Here is a 22,362-nt window from a genome sequence, read left to right on the forward strand (position 1 = left end):
CACAAAATTGGCCCTGCGGGCATGAGTGGCCTTGGGAACATGGTTCATTGCAAACTTCTCATAAAATTCCTCATTCTGAGAAAAAGGTGCTGGTGCGGCCTAAGTCATACTCTTACAACGAACAGAATGTTTCTCAAAGAAAGATCAGTCACATTCAGTAGGCATCCTACTTACCCCACTTGCTAAATGACAGGGAGAATCTGATTATTTTCTCTGGTCTACTACTAATCTGTTTTCCAGAAGGCCATGGAAAGAGTGCTGAAGGATGTGGCACGAGAACAGGATAGACTCAAAGGACACTGAGCTTTATAATTAGGCCAGACCTGGTTTTCAGTGGGCCAGCTTCTCTAAGTAACAGATACAGGACCTTGAGAAATTCAATCCTTTTGAGTATGAATTTCATCATCTACCAGCAGGCATTCAAGTATGTCCCTCCTCAGAAAGTAATTTTTGTCATTAAATGATAGAATTTATGTGAAAACATGTAGCATGGATAGGAAAGTTCAGTCAATGTTGTTATTCTCTGCCATGAATTATGGGATAGCTATATTTGTTACCTACATTTTCAGAACCACCCAATATATTTTAGCATGTCATTGGGAGTAACATGAGTAATAATAGTAAGTTATTATAATCACTCATGTGCAATGAGATTTTCTTTAATAGAATAGTCTTTAACATGAAGTGCGTGCATATCTGGTGCAATCACTTTCAACAGTAGTGAAAAATTCAGACAACTTTGACAAGATCACATACAAAATGAATGCCAGAATTAGAAACCTGGAGTCATTTGTTTTCTAGCCAATAATTCAGAATACAAGTGATCTATCCTTGAAACCAAATACACACACACATACTCATTCACTCATTCATACTTACTGACCTCGAATTTTTATGTAACATGACCTCTAGTTAAAATATATTATCTTGGGCTTATTTATGGGCTCATACTTTTCAAACACCATCCAACAGTCCATCAAGTGATAAGCGGTTAACTTACAGCTTGGAGACATTTGGAGAGTATTGTTTAAAAGAAAGGATAATGCTAAACTAGACAGAATATTAATGAGCATTCACTTTTGTGGGATGTAATTGAAAAAAGAGGAAGAGGTGTGAGGGGTCAGGAACTTTCAATCTGTGCCAAGTTTTTAAGTTCCTTTGGGTTCTTTTTCCACTCCAGAATTCTGAACCTTTTTGCCTATATCCTTACTTGCATAATTTTCTGTAACCCAAACACCTTGGCATAGTGAAAGTAACTCAATAATAGTCAACTGAAAGAAGCGTACAACAAGGAATGGAAAGTGAAGAATTTACCAGAAGCTAAACATCCCAAATTCTTGGCTAATAATTTTCAGATGATGGAGAATATTTTCCTCCTTTTGTAGCAATTTGCTAAGACCTCCCTGGCTTGGGCCACCCACTTAGCCTACTAAGGATATAACCTATCAGCAGTTTCAAGTGCACAAACTATTTACTATACCAGAAAGACCTTTGGGATTCAAAGTGATTTCATTTCGGTAAGTTGTGCCACACTGATATTATTAAAGGCAACTTTCCTGCTCAAGCATACAGTTTTAATTAAAGTTTTCTTAAAAAAAAATATGACACAGAAAAATAAATGTTTTGAGCGTGGATTTAACCTAATGGTTAGGACACTGGTTGGGATGCCATTTTTGCAGTGCCTTGGTTATACCCAGCTCTGGCTCCTAACTCTACCTTCATGTCATTGGGTTCTTGCCAACCACATGGGAACCCTGTATTACATATCCATGCCCTGCTTCAGCCCAGCCCAAACACAATGTTTGTGGGTATTAAGGGAGTGATACAGAAGATGGGAGCGTGCACATTATCTCTCTGTTTCCTAAATAAATTTTAAAAATACAAAACATGCTTAGTTTGATTTCTGTTTTTAAAATGATTACTTTGAAATGTTCATTTTAATAATTGTTATGATTTATTTGAAAGGCAGAGAGAGAAAGAGAAAGAGAAAGAGAAAGAGAGAGAGAGAGAGAGAGAATCTTCTATTTGTTGGTTCACTACCCAAATGCCTGCAAAAGTAGAGGTTGGCAGAAGCCAAAGCCAGTAGCCTGAAACCTCAACCAGGTCTCCACAAGGGTCACAGGGACTTAAGTACAGGAGGCACCATCTTCTGCCCTCCAGGTGGCATCGACAGAATGCTAGACTGGAGGTGGAGATAGAACTCAATTACAGGCAGTCTGATGTGGGATGCAAATAGCCCAAGCAATGATTTAACCCACTGTGCCACAATGCTTGGCCCTATTTTCATTTTTAAATTCCAAGATATTACTACTAAAAATTAAGAACACAGAGGCAATAAAGGACAATAAAATAGAAAGCCAACAGAAAACTTCAATGTTTAATACAACTGATATTTCATCTAATGGAAAATGTTTACTGCATTATACGAAATCTGAATGCCCAGCTTAAACAATGGCTGACTTTACTACTGCACCCCAGGCATCAGTGAGCAAGATGAGTTTGTATAATTGTGAGCTCTATCTAAACTTTATTGGTCATAACTGTTTACAAATAAAATCTATTAGACTCTAACATGAATTCAGATTCAAGCTGAGATTCGAGTATTGGATTTAGAATTTCTGGGCTGTCGTATGCAGAGAAAGAGCAGAGAGGGAATGAAGGTCAACTGAGGACTGCACACGCAATCTCATTTGAAGACCATCAGACAGTGGAAGAATTTTAGGATGATTAAAATGAGCGTAGCTCCATTATCATGCATGAAATGCAGTACGTTCTCTTTTTCAACACATACACAGTTATCAACCTCAACATCTTCCCCACTCATTGAAATTCCAATAAAACAAGTGATATTAGTATACTGGCAAAAACATAAACTCTAGAAAACTGACTTCTGGGTTGAAGTCTGTGGTTTCACTAGATAAAGAAAAAGAAAACTTAGAAGTAAGACTCCAAGGGGCTGAAACACAAGGATTTTCTGTGTAGTGCAAAGCAGGCCATCTTGTTTTCTCTGAATATTTATCCATTGGAACATATATCTATAAGAATGAAAACATACACAATTATTGAATTACTGATATATTGGCGAATAGCCTGCTTCATTCCACAAACAGCTAAGATCATAAGGAACAAAAAGAGTTCGTTTATGAGTTGGATCCTTACTCAAAGAGGACCAACCAACCACGACTTGTTAGAATGAACTTTATAGAAACTGCTACGTAGAAAAGGAGAACTCAGGCCGGCGCCGCGGCTCAATAGGCTAATCCTCCGCCTAGCGGCGCCGGCACACCGGGTTCTAGTCCCGGTCGGGGCACCGGATTCTGTCCCGGTTGCCCCTCTTCCAGGCCAGCCCTCTGCTGTGGCCAGGGAGAGTGCAGTGGAGGATGGCCCAGGTGCTTGGGCCCTGCATCCCCATGGGAGACCAGGAAAAGCACCTGGCTCCTGGCTCCTGCCATCGGATCAGCGCGGTGCGCCGGCCGCAGCGCGCCGGCCGCGGCGGCCATTGGAGGGTGAACCAACGGCAAAGGAAGACCTTTCTCTCTGTCTCTCTCACTGTCCACTCTGCCTGTCAAAAAAAAAAAAAAAAAAAAAAAAAAAAAAAAAAAAAAAAAAGAAAAGGAGAACTCAACATAAGAAGGTAAGGGTGCAGAAGAAAGAAATAGAAGCCTCAACATTGAGTCAAGAGTCATAATTACCTCTTTTTGCTTGTTGATTAGACTCAACATTTAGCATCACAAAGTTTGATAAAAGCATTCAGACATCTGGCACATAAAAATTTAAATCCTAAGACCAAATAAGTAATTGAGTGATGACCATCCATCATCACCAGTTCCTGACCTTCCTCTAGTTTTCTCAGAGAGGAACTCTGATGAGTACACTGCAGAGCCTCCCCATCAGGGGGCTGCTGCCACTTCTATCCCCCACAGTCCTCTCATTTAGTCATTTGAGTCTTTCATACAAAAGCAAAAGGTGCTCAAATAAAATGTGCTCCTAAATTTTATAATTTGATTTTATTCAACATGGCCCTGATGTTTCTAGTATGCTGTTATAGCACTTCTACAAATCAAATTAGGGGCTATTGCTATGGCGTACCTGGTAAAGCCACTGCCTGCAGTGCCAGCATTCCATATGGGCACTGGTTCGAGTCCCAGCTGTTCCACTTCCTATCCAGCTCTCTTCTGTGGCCTGGGAAAGCAGTGGGAGATGGCCCAAGTCCTTGGGCCCCTGCACCCACGTGGGAGACCTGGAAGAACCTGCTGACTCCTGACTCCTTCTGTTGCGGCCATGTGGGGAGCAAACCAGCAAATGCAAGACCTCTCTCTCTCTGCCTCTGCTTCTCTGTAACTCTGCCTTTCAAATAAATAAATAAATCTTTAAAAAAAAAAACAAGTAAATTATACAAAGTTGTTACTTATTTTTTATTTTTATTTATTTTTTGACAGGCAGAGTGGACAGTGAGAGAAAGAGACAGAGAGAAAGGTCTTCCTTTGCCGTTTGTTCACCTTCCAAAGGCCGCCGTGGCTGGCGCGCTGCGGCCGGCGCACTGCGCTGATCCGAAGGCAGGAGCCAGGTACTTATCCTGGTCTCCCATGGGGTGCAGGGCCCAAGTACTAGGGCCATCCTCCACTTTACTCCCTGGCCACAGCAGAGAGCTGGCCTGGAAGAGGGGCAACCAGACAGAATCCGGTGCCCCGACCGGGACTAGAACCTGGTGTGCTGGCGCTACAAGGCGGAGGATTAGCCTAGTGAGCTGCGGCGCCGGCCCTTATTTTTTAAATAAGGCAAAAAGCTACAACTATATGTTAGTCCCATTACCTTACATCATTCTTGTTAGACCCTTGCCTGTGATTCCTTTCCATAACACGTCTACAGAGTCCTCTTAATTACTCCTGCATGGAATTCAAATCCCTAGAAAGCTGGCTTGCATTTCCCTGCTTCCAACCATGTGGGTCCTATTCCTAAACTTCCAGGCTACCACTCTCTTGTCACAGCTAGCCACAATAAAAAATAAGAGCTAAATAGTCCTTATTTACCTGGTGAGGAAAATCCTTATCTTTGTTTAGTTTGGCAGTAAAAAAAAAAAAATAAAGCCCAAAATATAATGGAAAGCAGCCTTTGCAATAAAACCCTCCAGCAAATATTTATAGTGCATCTTCAAACAAGAAAGACACATTCTTCATACTTTTCTCTTAGCACTTAAGCGGTAGTGTTCTATTAAATCATGTGACGGGACCACTTATTAACTATAACTTGTAAACAATGAACAACGAGTTTGTAAGGCTGGTGTTTAACTATCAGCATAGCAGCCAGTCCAAGTGGGGATTTGGTGCTCAGGTTTCTATGGAATCATTGCTTCTGATAAACTTTTCAAGACCATGCGAGACCTCCTCGATGTTCACTTCCTCTCCTTCTTGCTTTCAAAAAGCCAAATAGAACGTGCACCTCTATGTTCTGACTATCCAGAGTTTAGAAGCTTCAGAGACGAGAGCTGGGACCCTTGCAAACAATGCACACATCTACTTTAAAATGTTCACTGATGATGTTATTCCCTGGCCTTGGTCTGTTGCCAACTTTTGATCTGTCCTTTCATGAGAAAAAGAAGCAGCATTTGAGTGGGAAGAAAGAGGGGAGTTTTGGGGGATGAAATGAAGAACAATGTGGCAAACCCTTTCTTCTCAACAAAGTAACTCATATATACAGAATGTGATCTGGTTGAAACTCTTACAGCAGGATAAAGGAAGAGAGTTTTACTGTCAACAAATACTTGTACTATTGCAAAGTGAGGTTACAAAGAAGGGAAAACCAACAACAGCTGAAGAAGTTGAGAACCAAGAACAACACTATCTGGGCCACGTGGAAAAAAACCCACTACCTTCTTCCTTTAAGTCCAACATCTTATTCAGGAATTCTCCTAGGGGCTCAGGAAGAATACTCCACGTTGGCTCAATTGGCCAGAACAACAAATTGGTACAGCGTGCAGTGAAGTGAATGAAGGGTTACCAACCCCCAGGAACAAATGAACGCCAGTAGGACCCTCAACTTTTCTATACAGCTTTCAAACATACGTATTACAGACCTAGAGGAGCATGAATAAGCAAATTTGCATTCCTCTCAAAACTACAGAACTGAACAGCTCATTTCTTTCCAGCCTAAAGAAAGGGGGGGGGCAGTTATTGCAACAAAATAAAAGGTGGTTACAATGCTAGGCATTCAAAGAGTACCTGCAGCCTCCCAATTACAACATAAACAAATGGACTCAAATGATAGGACTCAGGTAGAATAAAATCTCTTGCTTTATAGCAAGGTGCATTTTATAGAAAGGATAATGGCAAATTTTTCTCCTAAAAAAATCTTTAGAAGTATAGCATTCACCTTTAAGGAAGGTATAAGGAATAGAAGAAAAACCATTGACGAATGTCTAGTAGGTGCCAGGGGCTGTTTTCAGTACCTTTGGATCTCAGGAGTAGGGACCACTGATGTGAATGTTTCTGTAAGAAGCGGGAGGACCTTACGGCTGATGTCTGACCCTCACCAACAGGAGAGGTAAGACAATGGCACCCAAGCTCCCAGTGAAACGTTGGGAGCTCTGGTGATGGCTGTTGGAACTGGGCCACTGAGCTTTGCAGGCACGTCACCCTGACCCCTTCGCAAGCATGTTGGAGACTGGGGACAGTGGCTGTGGCCAACAAATAAGGGAGATACGCCACAGTGCTGATTCTGGATGAAGCTGGGCTGATAGAAAATGAGCAGATGCCTGGAATGACAGAATGTTCCCCACCCTCCCCTGCAAGGGAGTTTAGCCGAAAGCCGAAGCATTCCTATGAAACCAGCAGGTGATTCTCGTGGTGCCGTAACAGATTAGGAAGCTTGAAGATGAGACGCTGTCATAAAAGCAGCTGGGAAATCCTCAGAAAACTCTGCCTGGTTATCTATTACTTATCCTGAGTTCAGCCAAACATTTAATTGGGAAATATACTTTGAAAAATGAGATACATTACAGTATTCAAAGCAATCCAGGTGAATAGACACAAAGCCTTAAAAATGCCTTTTTAATGTATCTCATGAAGTTTTTGCTATGAGAGATTCAATCTAGTCATCCCTAAATGTATAGCACAAAACAGAAAACTTTAAAATAATGACACCTTTGCCCTAATGGTGACCTCAATGATTAGTTCCCATACACATTTAATCATAAACTCCAATGAGAAATGGAACATGACATCACCTGTCCAGGGATCTGAATACATTGCACTCAGCCATAATACATGACCAAATATTAAGACACCAAGCAAGTTCTATGAAAGTCCGAGCACTTCATGATTCATGTGTTAGAATTCTATTGTTTCATTCTGGTAGAAACACTTCTTGAACAGCTAAAATAGTCTTAAATGTAAGGCACTAATACATCTTAGCATTATTTTAAAATTGAGTCAAACAATCTAGATGTCCCTTATCCCTCCCCCTTTTTTTTTGAAACTCAAATTAATATTAGATGTCAGAAATTTCATATCTGTTCTTCCCCAGGGAATTTTCACATATAAGAAAACAAAACAGCCCCCAAAATTCCCAAACTCCCTTTTTTCCTTTATGTACGAAAGAGTTGCCATTCTCAAAGTTTTTTTTTCTCTTTCTTTTCTCTCTCTTTCAAATGTTAGCAACTATAAATGCCCTGATGTCCCCATCCTTGATTTCTTATTTGGGATGCTTTATATTAACAAGTAAATTTTTATTGCATAACCATTACTTTTTCAGACATTTGGTTTTCCACATGTTTTACTTTTTCTTCTTACCTGATACCAATATTCTTGTTCAAGACAAATTCTCACCTGGTACCTGTCAGGGGCTTTCATAATTTGGAGTATCACAAACTGAAAGGGGTCTTGCTTACTCACCATATCCAGGAATGCCTTCTAAAGGGGAAATTATTCACGTGCATCATGTTCGCAGCTCTTCTGTCATTAATATTTTCCTCGTGTCCTGTGTTACATGTAGTGATTCTCACAGATGAATTCCAGCACTCTGGTTTGAGCAGCTCTCATGGACAATTATTGCAACAAGTATTAAAATCCAAAAAAATCCCCCCTAAAAAAAAACACCAAAAAACAAACAGCAACAACAAAGCCCTTCCAGGATTTGAAGAGAGGAACATCACAGTGCCCTGCAGGTGTGGGTCTGTCCATTTAGGGTCCACTAATTAGTCAACGCACTAAAAAAACCAGTCCAGCTGCTAATCCTAAATGGTGGCAAAATATTGTCCCGGTAACATCCAACTGCTGTGAGTGTAAATTAACACATCCTCGCAGGAAGCACTCTGTAGTGTGGAAAGGAAGGAGTCAAAAGACAGTTTCTTGTTATCCTTGTTAAAGAAGTGTTAGAAGGGAAATGGAAAACTTCAGGCTGCTTTGCCATGCTGTCCTTTAGAAATGAATATTGCTTTTTCTTCTTTCTTAGGCACATATTCATATGTGGTCACTTCCACGCAGTGCTACTGTCTGAGATGCGTCGGACAAAGACCCGGGCGCAGGGGCTACAAACCATGTATATCAAAGCCAACTTCTTCCCCAAATCTCGGAAGGACTGGTTTCAACTGCAGAAGTAGGAAAGCAGCGCGTAATTTCTGCCCTGCAGGACAGGGTTACCATTAGCTACCATCATGACTTTAGAAGGTACTGGCGTGATGAGATTCCTTCCAGCTGCCTAACCCCAGAATAAAGCTGCCTGCTCTCTTTAAGTCAAATGACTAAGCTATTGATCCTTTCGCTGCAGAATCCCCTTTAATTTGTTGTTATCAAGACCATGTGCGGGCTTTGTATATTTTGCCTTGGAAAGAAAATGAATTTCACAGCTGCAAGTCAGACGTTGTCTAAGAATTTCTTCCCCCACCGTTGTCTTTCTGTTCTCGTCTCTCTCGCTCCCTCTGCCTTTATCTCTCTCTCTCGCTCCCTCTGCCTCTCTCTCTCTTTCTCGCCCTCCCTCCTATTTTCACCCGCAAATGCAGTGCCCCAATAGGTGTCATTTACTCTGATACTCTGACATCTTTTGAAAGATTCTCATGCCCAAGCTATACAGACCTTGCATGCTTTTAAAACACAATGGCAACAGGCTCCTGCTGGAGGCCCCCAGCGCCGAATCCCCAGCAGACCCTTTGGAATCGCCGCAGCCGCCTTGTCTGCCCTGGGCTGCACCGCCCCAGCTCTGAGCAGCTCAGGACACTTGCAGGCTCCGTGGTACTGTACATTAACTCTGCAGCAGCCCTACCGGCTGCAGGGACTGCTGCCTGACAGGGGATGTGCTGGCGTCAAGGGGGCCCTCTAGGTGGGTTCCCAGACACTGCAGAGCCGCGCACTCCTTGCTAGCCTCTAAGGAAGACCAAGCCAAAGGGGTTAAAGGGAAAGCTCGCCGGCAAGAGCAGGTTTCTTTCAGTAAGTAATTACCAGGCAAGAAAAGCTAAATGGCAAAACCTGTAAATTACACAACGGGGAAACGACACCTGGCACTCCCAGATACTATTACAGAGCTAGATTTTTTTTTTTTAACCCAATGAAAAGAAAGAGGAAGAAAGAGGTCCACGGAGAATTTGCAAATGACAGGGCTTCATCCGAACGTTTCCTTTAAAAAAAAAATTGCTACACACAAACACACACCTCTAAATGGGTGGGAAAGCTTTGCTTATTAGATGATTTGTAATCATTCAGCTACAGATGACCATGCGATGGTTCTGGACAGGAAACCCTGTGAAAGCCAGGTCTGCAGAAGTCAGTTATTCTTCAATTGCGCATGCCATAAAGCTGCTTGTTTGATTAGGGGGGTGTGAAGATTGGAACGCAGAGATAAATAGTTCAAAGCCTACAGCTGATATTTGACATGTCCTAAAGTATGTCCCTTTGTTGCAAAGGATCTGTTCAATAATCCCCTGAATGCACCCCATCACTGTTGATGCCATTTTGGAGCAAGAATAAAATAGTAAACTCTTGTAATAGTAGCTTGGCGCTTAAATGGTGTTTCTTTCAGATCAGCAAGAGAATGGCCTTTATAGGAGCAGTGTACTCAACGTTAATGAATCACTTTTAACTCAGGTATTCAAAAAAGCCTGCTATGCAATTGCTTCATATTAAATGGAATACTAGCAACACTTAATACATGATGCTATTATCTTCAGCTAGGATTTCCCCAGTGAGGTGCTGTCATCACAGAAAACATCACTCAGGACTGGGGCATTTCCCACAAGTTCAAAAGCAGGTATCAAGAAATCTATTCAGTTTTGAACACTGCCATGATTTGGAGGATTTTCATTTTGCTCAAGTGATGATCCTAGGAGAAGCCTTTCTGGGAGCAGGAGGAGCTGAGTGATTCTTTTCAAAACAGTTTGAACTCTAGATTCTGAAAGATGATGCTTCAACACAAAAGGAACTTGAGAATATCTGTCGGGATTTCCTGTAGCAAAGGCAGTGTTTATGAGGTCCTACTGACCTCCTTTTCCTAAAGGGACTAAACCTCTTCCATAAAGTCATTTATGATCTGAAAACATCACCCTGAATTTTTTTTAGCAATCGTTGATTTTTTGAATCAAGCATCGCATAGTTCCTCACGATTTGCTATTATATTAGCTATCTATGTATAAGTGCTCAAGAGCTAAGAACACATACACTGTCACAAGTCCAATTTACGGAAGTATCTCATTAAAACCTCACATCAACATTATAAGGTAAGAGCTTATTAGCTGTGTTCTAGAGACTAAAAAACTGAAGCACTCAGATGGTAAGCCACTTGCTAGAGGTCACATATTGTGGAGCCAGGATTTCAATGAAGAACATCTGACTCCAGAGTCTGTGCATTGCCACTGTATTCTTGTGCATCTGTAAGAATAATGCTGCCCCATGACTGGTGTGCTGGCTAAAGAACTGTTTTCACATGTATCATTTTAGACTCACAGGAGCATCCTGAGGAGAATAAGACATCTATTATGCCAATTTTGGAGATGAATTTCCAAAAGGATAGTATTTGTTCATCATCAAACATTGTCATTACCAGAAGATCTAAGAGAATTCAGATTATTTGGTTCTGTATGGTTAGCGCTCGTAGATAACAATGACGATGGTAGACTGTAAATAATTTCAAAATGAACATTTAGCCTTTATACCATATGGGAGAGCCAGGGCTCTACGGAAGATAGTAAATAAACAGATTAAAAAGTTATACAGAGGGGCAGCCAATCAGTTTAGTGATTAAAAAGCTGGTTAAGATGCCTGTGGCCCATATCACTATCCCAGTGTTCCACATCTGCCCTAGCTCCTGACTTCCGCTTCCGGCTAACAAAGATATCAGGAGGCAGTGGTGATGGTTCAAGTGTCTGGACTCCTGCTCCCACATGGAAGATAGGGATTGAGTTTCCCAGCTCTGTTTGCAGGCTTTTGGGGAGTAAACCAGTGGATGAGAGTTCACTCTCTCTCAAATACATACTTTTTAAAAAACTGATGAAGAAATATATTTTCTCCTATGATAAATATCAATGGGTCTGGCATTGCAGTGTAATGGGTTAAGCTAGAACTTGCAATGCCAACATCCCATATCTGAACACTGGTTCAAGTCCTGGCTGCACCACTTCATATCCAATTTCGTACTAATGCACCTGGGAAAGCAATAGAAGATGGCTCAAGTTCTTGGGCTCGGCCACACATGTGGGAGACCCTGATGGAGTTCCTGGCTCCTGGCTTCAGCCTGGCCATTTGAGGCTATTTGGGGAGTGAACCAGTAGATGGAAGATCTCTTTCTTCCTCTCTCTCTCTCTCTTTGCCTTTCAAATAAATACATCTTTAAAAAACACAATAAAATATATGTCATTTATTGCTATCAACTAAAATTAACTCTGGTCATATGACAAAATGTTACATATGTGTGATATAATAGCAAAAATGTCTGAATCTTTCTCAACTTCCATACAATTCAAGAACTGATACTTGTAGATATGTTTCCATCTATTGGCAATGATATAAGCTATGCATTTTATAAATAAAAAACACAAATGATTTAGCCATTAGTCACTAAAAAGGGTTTTTAAAATTAAAATGTATTTAAACTAAGAAAATTTTCAACTGAATATTTTTAAAATGAACTTTCCTTGACTTTTCGTTTTTATTTTTAAACATGCAACTTTCTAGAATAAAAGTATAACCAATAAGAATAGTCCATAGCCTTGGAAACTCATGACCGGAGCATAGGGAGACTACTGATGCCATAGACAGGAGTGTCAATTGGTAAAGTCAACAACAGGAGTCACTGTGCCCTTACTCCTCATGTAGGATCTCTGTCCTTAATGTGCTGTGTATTGAGATTTAATGCTATAACGAGTACTCAAACAATATATTTCACTTTGTTTTTTTATGGGGGTGCAAACTGTTGAAATCTTTACCTAATGTATACTAAACTGATCCTCTGTAAAAAAAAAAAAAAAAAAAAAAAAAAGAAATTGTCAACTCCCAACTTGACTCTCACTGGGATTAAACATGACAATAGGTCTGATCTGATTTCATCATCATTTAAAAAAAATCATCTATTATTTTTCACTTTTTGTTTTTGTGTGAGCAAACTGTTGAAATCCTTACTTAATGTATACTAAGCTGATCTTCTGTATATTAAGATAATCGAAAATGAATCTTGATGTGAATGGAAGGGGAGAGGGAGTGGGAAAGGGGAGGGTAGTGGGTGGGAGGGACGGTATGTGGGGGAAGCCATTGTGATCCATAAATCGTACTTTGGAAATTTATATTCATTAAATAAAAGTTAAAAAAAAAGAATAAAAGGAAACTTAGCTAAGGAGATGTCGTAAATAGTAGAAAAACAAATTTCTGCTTGAAGGATAACAAAGAAAAATATTATTTATTTCATTGTTCAGAGAACCAAAAATACATATTATTAAACAGCCTTAAATTGAGTATTTTTATAGAGTGAAGGCAACAGAAATGAGAGGATAGATCAGCTTAAAAAACAGCAGTAGGTCGCTTCTAGCATTTTTACTCCATATTTACCTGGGAATTTACCTAAACCAAAAGAAATTAGCATCTGAAACAGTTATCTGTACCCTGATGTTCATTTCAGCTCAATTCACAATAGCTGAGAGATGGAATCAACCCAGATGCCCATCAACTGAAGACTGGATAAAGAAATTGTGGTATATAGACACTATGGAGTACTACTCAGCTGTAAAAATTAAAAAAAAAAGAAATTCTGTCTTTTACAACAAAATGAATGCAACTGGAAAACCATTACATTTAGTTAAATAAGCAGATATCATATGGTTTCCATGATCAGGGTAACTAATAGAGTACCTGAAATGTAATGTACTGGAGTGAAATTGACATTTTGAGATTCAATGATTGTTTCCAGCCTTTGGCTTTTCTGTGGAGGAACAGTGGTTTTTTCTTCATGCTCTTTGTTGAACTCTTTACTTAGTGTAGGATTAACCTTACCCTCATTAAGTAAACTGAAAGCAGATATCTGTAAAAATTAAGAATGGGGATGAGAGAGGGAGGAGGAGGAAGGGTTGGAGCATGGGTGGGAGGGAGGGTAGGGTGGCAAGTATCACTATGTTACTAAATCTGTATATATGAGATACATGAAACTTGTATAACTTAAAATTAAAAAAAGAGGATCTCCAGAGTTACAACCATTAATTTTTTTTTTTTTTTTTTGACAGGCAGAGTGGACAGTGAGAGAGAGAGACAGAGAGAAAGGTCTTCCTTTGCCGTTGGTTCACCCTCCAATGGCCGCCGCGGCCGGCACACCGCGCTGATCCGAAGGCAGGAGCCAGGTGCTTCTCCTGGTCTCCCATGGGGTGCAGGGCCCAAGCACTTGGGCCATCCTCCACTGCACTCCCTGGCCACAGCAGAGAGCTGGCCTGGAAGAGGGGCAACTGGGACAGAATCCGGCGCCCCAACCGGGACTAGAACCCGGTGTGCTGGCGCCACAAGGTGGAGGATTAGCCTAGTGAGCCGCAGCGCCGGCCCCTATTCTGTTCTAATGAAAGATGTTCATCCTCTTGGGGAACTTCTAAGAACTACCTGCAGCAGCCACAAAGATGACTTTTAAGACCAGTCCGAGTCTCACTGTTTCAATCAATAAAGGAATGCTAATTCCAAGCAGAGTAGCACAGATTCCACAACCTTGCTGGGGTCTCCTCAGCTCTGCCCACATGAGCTCATTTTGCTTTATTCTTTTCAAAAAATGTAATTCCACAGCAGCATAATAATCATTGCTCCATCAGGAATGCAGTTACATTCACCACCCTCATATGAAACTGATGCAAAAGAAAGAAACCAAGACACAGAATGTTGATTTATTGATAGTGTCAACTGCAAACCCAGAGCAAACCAAAATTCTCATTGAAAAGAGTGCTTAACTTCCTCAAAATCAGAGCAAAGTACATTACCTAGCCAGTCTCTCCAGATCCTATTCTAATAAAGTTGTTTTCCATCACAACTAGGGGTTTATGCTCATAAGAGCTCTCTGGTTTTCAAACCAAGTTCTTGGGGAAGTTCACTTACAGAAAGGCACTTCAATTTCAGATATTAAGGTTTGTCTTTGTGTCACCATTGCACCTCGGTATAATCAATAGCTAACATCTGGCTGGCAGTGTGGTGCAGCGGGTTAAAGTCCCTGTCTGCAGTGTCGGCAGGCATCCCATATGGGTGCTAGTTCGAGTTCCGGCTGCTACACTTCTGATCCAACTCTTTGCTATGGCCTGGGAAAACAGTGGAAGATGGCCCAAGTGCTTGGGCCTCTGCACCTGTTAGGGAGACTTAGAGGAAGCTCCTGGTTCCTGGCTTCAGATCGGCCCTGCTCCAGCAGTTGAAGCTATTTGGGGAGTGAACCAGCAGATGGAAGACCTCTCTCTCTACCTCTGCCTCTGCCTTTCTGTAACTCTACCTTTCAAATAAATAAATGTCTTGAAAGAAAATAGCTAATATCAATGTTTACCTCTTAAGTAACAAAGATGAAAGCAAATGAAAACCACTCTGTTTTTAGACATGAAATGTCACAGACCTAAAAGATGATCTTGGATTATCTTATTTGAATATGAACCATCAGTTTGGATGTTTTAGGAAAGTTTCAATTATTTCAAGAGACTGGATAATTTTTGTCCTTTAATTGTCAAAAAAATAAAAAAGAGAAGCACTTCCTCCATTCTACACAGTGTGTTTAAATAAGCATATTTACACACACAAATACTTCTATATACTTTTGGTAGCACATTCTATCTGTATGTTATTAGTACAAATACATAATACCCAAAGAAATGGAAGCTGCCATCACTTGGAAATCCTCAGAAATGTGACTTGTCTAAAGCCAAAAAGCAATTGTTTATATTTTTCTAAAAAAAAAAAAAAGAGAGAGAGAGAAAGAAATTTGCATGTTCTTATCACACTGGCGCTTATGTTTGGATAAATATACATATATTAGTTCTCTGTACAGCATGCATCACTGACCCATAAAGAGGTGAGAGTGGCATTCCAATATGTAGAATGAGACCAAAGATGACTGCACATCCCCCAGTCATCCCCACCACCCAATAGGAGAAGAACATTCAAGAGCAAATCCTTCCTCAGAAAACCAGTCCCTCTGGGGGGGAACAGTGTCTTTCTCTGTATATTTATAACACCCAAAACATTGTCGGCACCCAGTAAACGTCAACTAATAAGCACGCTCATAGTGTGCTTCTGGCAAGTTCTGGTAACCTCGGAAGGCATGCTGTTCAGCACATTTGTAACTGAAATAAGAGAAACCCTTCATGAAGCCATGGATTCAACTGCTAAGAATAAGAGGACTGTGCCACATTTCAGCAAGTTGCTATTACCCTCAATTTCTACATATTCGAAAACCAGTCATACAATCTCTAACTGAAAAGTGAAAAGGAAATCCATTAAACATCTATTTGGATCACCTAAAATAAACAGATGCTTTGTTGGGAATTTTCATGATTCAATTAATGTTAAAAATAATTTTGGATCATATATCCCAAGCACAGACTTCTAATCTTAAATGAGAAATAAATATATTTACAGAAAATAATTCTTGTATCATAAAACAATGCATTTTGTAATTGGACTACTTAGGAAGCTTAGTAAATTCCACTTGTAATATGTTTGGAAGTAGCAGAGTTAGACTACCTAATGCTAGAGTACAAAGAAGGCACTTATTATTTATATTGAAAAAATGAATGTGGGGACAGAAACCCACAGCAAGTTTGAAGAAGAAAAAGTCAAATTTGCACTCTGTCTTGGTGTCTTAGTACGGAAGCCCTAATTACAGGTTTGTCTTTTTGTGTAATTTTGACCCACTCAGTAAACTTCTTTTAGATACAATTTTCTTATCTGTAATATGGAAATAAATAGATTATTATAATCTTCAGCTTAATGGAGTAAATTACAGAAACCTACTTTGTAATGTGAAAAAGTTCTTTAAGTGTGTGTGTTGTCCCAGTATCCTTTTAAAATATACTCATTAAAAATATACCAAAACTATAAATATTTTGTTTGGTTTATAATTTACTTAAATGAAAATGGAAAATATTAAAATTCCTTGTGAAATTTCTATATTAAATTTCCCCAATGACTTTGTATCATATTTGTTCAGAAATTCAAAGAAGTAAAAATATATGATAAGATAAAGTCCAGCTTCAAAATTTATCCATGTTCTAGAGTATATCATATTTCTCAAAATGATTGGGGAACATATTTGAAATAGTGTTGAGTCTAAAAAAAAAAAAAGAAAAAAGAAACAAGCTAAACTCAGCTGTGTGGTTGACATTGTGGCTAAATGCGTTAAACAGTTGCTTGTCACACCAGCATTCCATAATTGAGCACAGGTTCAAGTTCAGCTACTCCACTCCCAATTCAGGTTCCTATTAATGCACCTGGGAAGGCAGCAGAAGATGGCCCAAATACTTGGGCTCCTGCCATGCATGTGGGAAACCCAGATGGAGTTCCTGGCTCCTGGGTTTGGCCTGGCCCAGCCCAGGTGGTTGAAGTCATTTAGCAAGTGAACCAGCACATGAGAGATCTCAGTCTATCTCCTTCTCTATCAGTTTATCTTTCAAAAATAAATAATTTTGTAAAAAAAAAACCTCATTGTTATAAAATAGTATCTTGAGTATGAATACATCAATTTAAGCATGAATTTGTAAATGTATAAAGTTATGCCAATGCAAAGAATAAGAACCACGAGGATACACACAAAATGACTGGTATACCAGTTACCTTTGAGAAAGGGGAGTAAAAGTGGACAGCGTTCACAAAAAGTTTCTGCCTTTAATTTTACAAAATGCTCAACTGAGCAATCTTTTAAATAAGAATATGCCTATGTGCCACTTGCATCTCTGAAACAGCCATGTGGAGAAAAATATATTTTGTATTTATTAAGGAAAATAGCCATCTACAGTGAGTATCCACAAATTGGAATATCAAACCCACATTTCGTATATTTGCCAGAGATATACAAGTATAATATACTTGAAGAATCTAACTTCAAATCTTTAGGTAACTTCAAAATATATATTCAAGAATTCAAGCATTCTGCTAATATTATTAGCAAAATCAATAGTGAGTCTTAAAAACAGAAATAAACTGGTGATTTTTCTTTTTCCCATACCCTTACAAACACTGCAGAAGCAGTAGTCACTCAGAATTAGAACAATAGACAAGGTATGGCTACTTGAAAAATAATACCTAATCAAACACCCTGGTAATTATTTCATTACATTTATTTTACTTCAGTTTAAAGGTCTGAGTATCTACAAACACGTAAATTTCAGTTTGACCTCCAGTTCCCCCTTTCATGCAGACAGAAGTCTGGGGACATATGTGGGGACATACACAGCCTTTCCACAATGGTACCCAGAGTGGATGAGGCCAAGAGTGATGTCATTTTACGCAGCACCAGGAGAACTTTCACAGGAGTGGGAACTGTCCTTTTTTCCATCAACCCTGATTAAATGGATCCAGATGGATTTCCCCTCACTGACAACTTAATTGGTTGATATGGATTGGTAATTTAATTTTAACCATTGATGACAGTTTTTTCTGTCACTCATTCTCCTTACTAAAAAATAACATAATCCGGTTTCCAGTTCCACAAGGAAGGAATTTGGTAGCTCTAGCCACTCTTTCCTAACAAAAAGTACAAGGTAAAATAAACTGCAAAATGAACAACCCTTCTTAGATGCACAGGAGAAGTGAGGCCACTGAACTGAGGATCACAACATACCCAATCAGGAGTCTTGGTGGGAATCTGCGCTAGAGTAAGAAAGCCTTGACTGTAACTGAAGAGGTGCTGGAGGCTAGGTATGAAAATCGAGAAAATTCCAAGAGAAGGAAGGAAAATGAGCAACTCCAGCCAGTTGTAGCCTTCCACATAGGAGGAGAAGGGACATAGCCAAAGCTGGCCCACTCTAGTGTTCCCTGGGAGAGAAGGGGACAATTCAACTCCAGTCTATACTAGCCACCCTGTCCCACCTCAGCAGGAAGAAGAAAAAAAATCCAAGAACCAGTTGTGAGTGTCACAGCAGAGGCATAGACATTATAGAAAACTCTCCTTCCCCCACATCTTACCACCACATTACTTTGGGCCTGCTTACAGCAGTTTCTTTTACCCAGTCTATTTCTAGATATTAAGAAAAAAATTACAAGGCATACTAAAAAGTAAAAACTCATGATGTGATGACAACAGAGCAAGCATTGGAACAACAGCGGCAATGTTAGACTGATCTGTTAGACATTAAACTGGTATACACAGTCTTTTACAAATTTGTACAAATCCATGGAATGTATAAGACCAAGAGTGAACCCTAATGTGAAGAATGGATGATTCTGATCTGTCAGTATAAGTTCATCAGTTTTAATAAATATTCCACTCTGGTGTGAAATACTGATGGTGGGACAGCCATGCCTTGGGGTGGGGGAGGAGATACATGGGATCTGTCCTCTCAATTTTGCTGTGAATTTAAAAATTTTCTTAAAATGTAGGCTTTTTTTTTTTTAAAAGTAGCATGACAGTTGTTAATTTATACCCATATATCCAAAATATGCACAATTTCAATGTTGTGGATGTTAAAATTTCTTTAAAATTTTTTAAAATTTATTTAACAGGCAGAGAGAGACATGAGCTCCCATTTACTGATTCACTCCTCAAATGCCCACAACAGAAGGGGTTGGGCCAGACCAAAGCCAGAAACCACAAACTCAACCCAGGTCTCCAATAGAATGACAGAAACCCAACTACATAGGCCATCACTCGCTGCTTTATGTATGTGAATTAGCAGAAACTAGAATGAGGTTACTGAACCCAGGCACTCTGCTACAGGGATGTGGGCATCTAATCTGTTGTTTTAACCAATAGACCAAAAGTCCAACTCCTAAAATTTGTTATCAGAAATGTCAAGGGATTCCATTTCTTCTAGTTTACTACCGTTTGACTCAAAAAGCAAACTCATAATCTTCTGAGAAATGCTTATTTTGACACATATTTTGACAGTCTATGAAATTCACACCTTACTAAACAGCTTCTTTTTCAACAGATAAAATAGCGTTGAAAGGTTCTGTTTGAAAATGAAAATTTCCTTTTATTTATAAAACCATGCAAGTTCATCTTGGGAAATAAAAAAGAGAAAAAGAAAACCACAAAGAATCAAGTTATTCATAATCCATTCCTCAAAAACAAGTCAGTATATGTCCTTCTAGTCTTTTGTTTTCCCCTCTTAGAAAGAGTAAATTCTCCCCTCATTTTTATATTATTGTAATAATATTTAACTTACCTCTGGATTTGATGAAAAGTACTGCCCAAGAGAAATAATACGCTTTTATTTACCATATGATACATGCTAAAGAAATCAATCAAATCTTTCCATTCTCATATTTATTAGGTAAGCAGTTCATTTTTATGTCATGTACAGGGTTATTCCTCTCCTTGAAACATCTGTGATGCCTTTTTCCTTGTGGATACTATCAAGAGGATATTCTTCTGCATTTCTGTTTCAAACTCCTTGATTTTGATTTATCTTTGATATTTCTGACATATTTCTTCAAAAACTTTAAGATGGTTACATATCTGCTAGAGTAGCACACAGTAGACTGATTACTCCAGGCTTTTGCTGTTGTTACTGTAACAACATATGAGCAGCCTACATCATAAAAAAGGGACAGGGATGTGTTTTGGCTCGTGGCTCAGGAGGCGCAAGGTCTGGGGGCCATATCTGGTGGTGGCCTTCTTGCTGGCAGAGTTCCGTGCTGGCCCACAACATCATTTGCGAAGACACAGCGAGGTACCATGTGCATTTGTGCATCTGATCTGTCTCTCTCGTAAATAACCACCAGATTCAGTCAGGACACCCACACTAATGGCCTTATATGATCTAATCACTTCATAAAACCCCACCTCAAAGATCATAACTGGATTTTTTCTACCCTCATGATACTTCAAATTGTGGATTAAGTTTTAACCTAGGAGGCCGGCGCCGTGGCTCACTAGGCTAATCCTCTACCTAGCGGCGCCGGCACACCAGGTTCTAGTCCCAGTCGGGGCACCGGATTCTGTCCCGGTTGTCCCTCTTCCAGGCCAGCTCTCTGCTGTGGCCCGGGAGTGCAGTGGAGGATGGCCAAGTGCTTGGGCCCTGCACCCCATGGGAGACCAGGAGAAGCACCTGGCTCCTGGCTTCGGATCAGCACCATGCGCCGGCCGCAGCACACCAGCCACGGTAGCCATTGGAGGGTGAACCAACGGCCAAGGAAGACCTTTCTCTGTCTCTCTCTCTCACTGTCCACTCTGCCTGTCAAAAAAAAAAAAAAAAAAAATTGAAAAAAAAAAAGTTTTAACCTAGGAAACTGTGGGGAACTCTCCAGCCATATCCTAACCATAGTAGTAGATACATCTTCTAGTCCAGGTAAAACTAAGAAATTATTTTTATCTGCATTTAGGATGGAATAGAATGGGTGGTCTTACCATTTTATTTTCAATGCAATTTACTGCTTCTTTTAATCTTCTGACAGTGAATCACCTTAAGTCCCATTTTCAGTATTTTCCAAATTCTGGTTCCTTTTGGGGAGTGGTTTTCATAGTCATTTTAATGTAAAATTGAAAGAGGCAGAAACAAAGGCTCAATTCAAATGCCATTAATTATATTCTAAGGGTCTCAACCACAACTTCCAACATATTCTCATGTTACTGATAAATGAACAGAACTAAGTAAAAGCAAATATGTTATTTGCCTACATATATATTACACATATTCGTAGTATGTGTATTACCTATATACAGAAACATATGCATATGCTGTTGTTTCAACATCTTGTATTTATTGTATGGAAACATTTTTGCCACTCCATTATATTTTTTTGTTATCTTCGAAACTAATGGTTAAAGATTATCATTAGAATGTAACTTTCACAGAGGCGGTGGGACTCTTGATCTGTTTTGTCCCTAGTATATCCCTCAGTGCCTACAATAGTGTCAGGTGCATAATGAATGCCCAATAAACTATTTGTAGAGTAAATTATCACAAATAAACCAGTGAGCCAGCCACTATGCCAAACATGATTATTTATGTCTGCCTACAGGTCCTTCTAAAGAGTTTGTCTTCACTCTGTACAATGCTTCTGACATCTGATTTAGATAGGTTTAAAACCATGACCTACTGCCACCTGATTAATTCACTGGGCAGCAAATATTAATATTCTCTCTTAAGAATATGAAGAGACCTAACCAAAAAACTGAAACTCTACTGAGTTTGAGGTGGGGCTGAACCCAAATGTTATATGGAATCAGAGGCTGAATATGCTGTTTTGGGTCAAGTGTGAACCCATAACGTAAGGAGAGCGTGATCATTACAAACAGAAGACAGGAAAGAGTAGAAACACAGAGCAAAACTGAAAGAAATGGCTCTGTCCAGGAGAGTAACTGCATTTTTTCCAGTTTTCCAAACCCAGTAAGGTCCAGCTGCACTTGTTTCTGTGAATGTCCACATCTTTATGGTAATTAAATTCCCTCCTTCTTTTCACTGCACTCAAAATCTTGATGAGTCACCATGTAGGAAGCTGTATTTTAATATTCATAAAGTCTTTCCTTCCCTCCAAATATAAAGCAATTTAAAATTAATGTGATATTGTAATATTGAACAGCCACAATGAATTAACTTGTCACTGAAGTATATATACATTGAGTGGAATTAACAATTAACATATCTACATCTACATGCAGATGTTGGAGAGACAACGTTCTTTCTCTCTGACATCTATTACAGTTCCAGTCAAAATATTAACTTCTATATTTCTCAAATTCCTTTCACAGTTGTCTTCACTGAATGTCAGTTTGTTTCAGACA

The 22,362-nt window shown here is 39.6% G+C and overlaps 1 protein-coding gene across 14 annotated transcripts in view; it reads right to left on the reverse strand.

The window, feature by feature from the left end:
- Nucleotides 1-22,362, reverse strand: part of PDE4D (phosphodiesterase 4D) — a 1,644,269-nt gene that overhangs the window by 605,382 nt on the left and 1,016,525 nt on the right. The window contains exons 1-2 of one of the 14 annotated variants that reach the window (XM_089313193.1): nucleotides 9,069-20,831; nucleotides 7,890-8,079 (exon numbers count right to left, since the gene is read on the reverse strand). The exons of 11 other annotated variants lie outside the window; for them this stretch is intronic. In XM_089313193.1, the coding sequence (XP_089169319.1) occupies nucleotides 7,890-7,936 (47 nt within the window). In that variant the 5' untranslated portion in view covers nucleotides 7,937-8,079; nucleotides 9,069-20,831. Of the gene's footprint in view, nucleotides 1-7,889; nucleotides 8,620-9,068; nucleotides 20,832-22,362 lie in introns of those variants that run through there. 2 more of the 14 variants (XM_070056734.2, XM_008262249.5) reach the window with 2 other exon arrangements.

This window comes from Oryctolagus cuniculus, chromosome 14, assembly GCF_051225735.1.
Source record: "Oryctolagus cuniculus isolate XC-2025 breed Fujian yellow rabbit chromosome 14, ASM5122573v1, whole genome shotgun sequence".
Lineage (NCBI taxonomy): Eukaryota > Metazoa > Chordata > Mammalia > Lagomorpha > Leporidae > Oryctolagus > Oryctolagus cuniculus.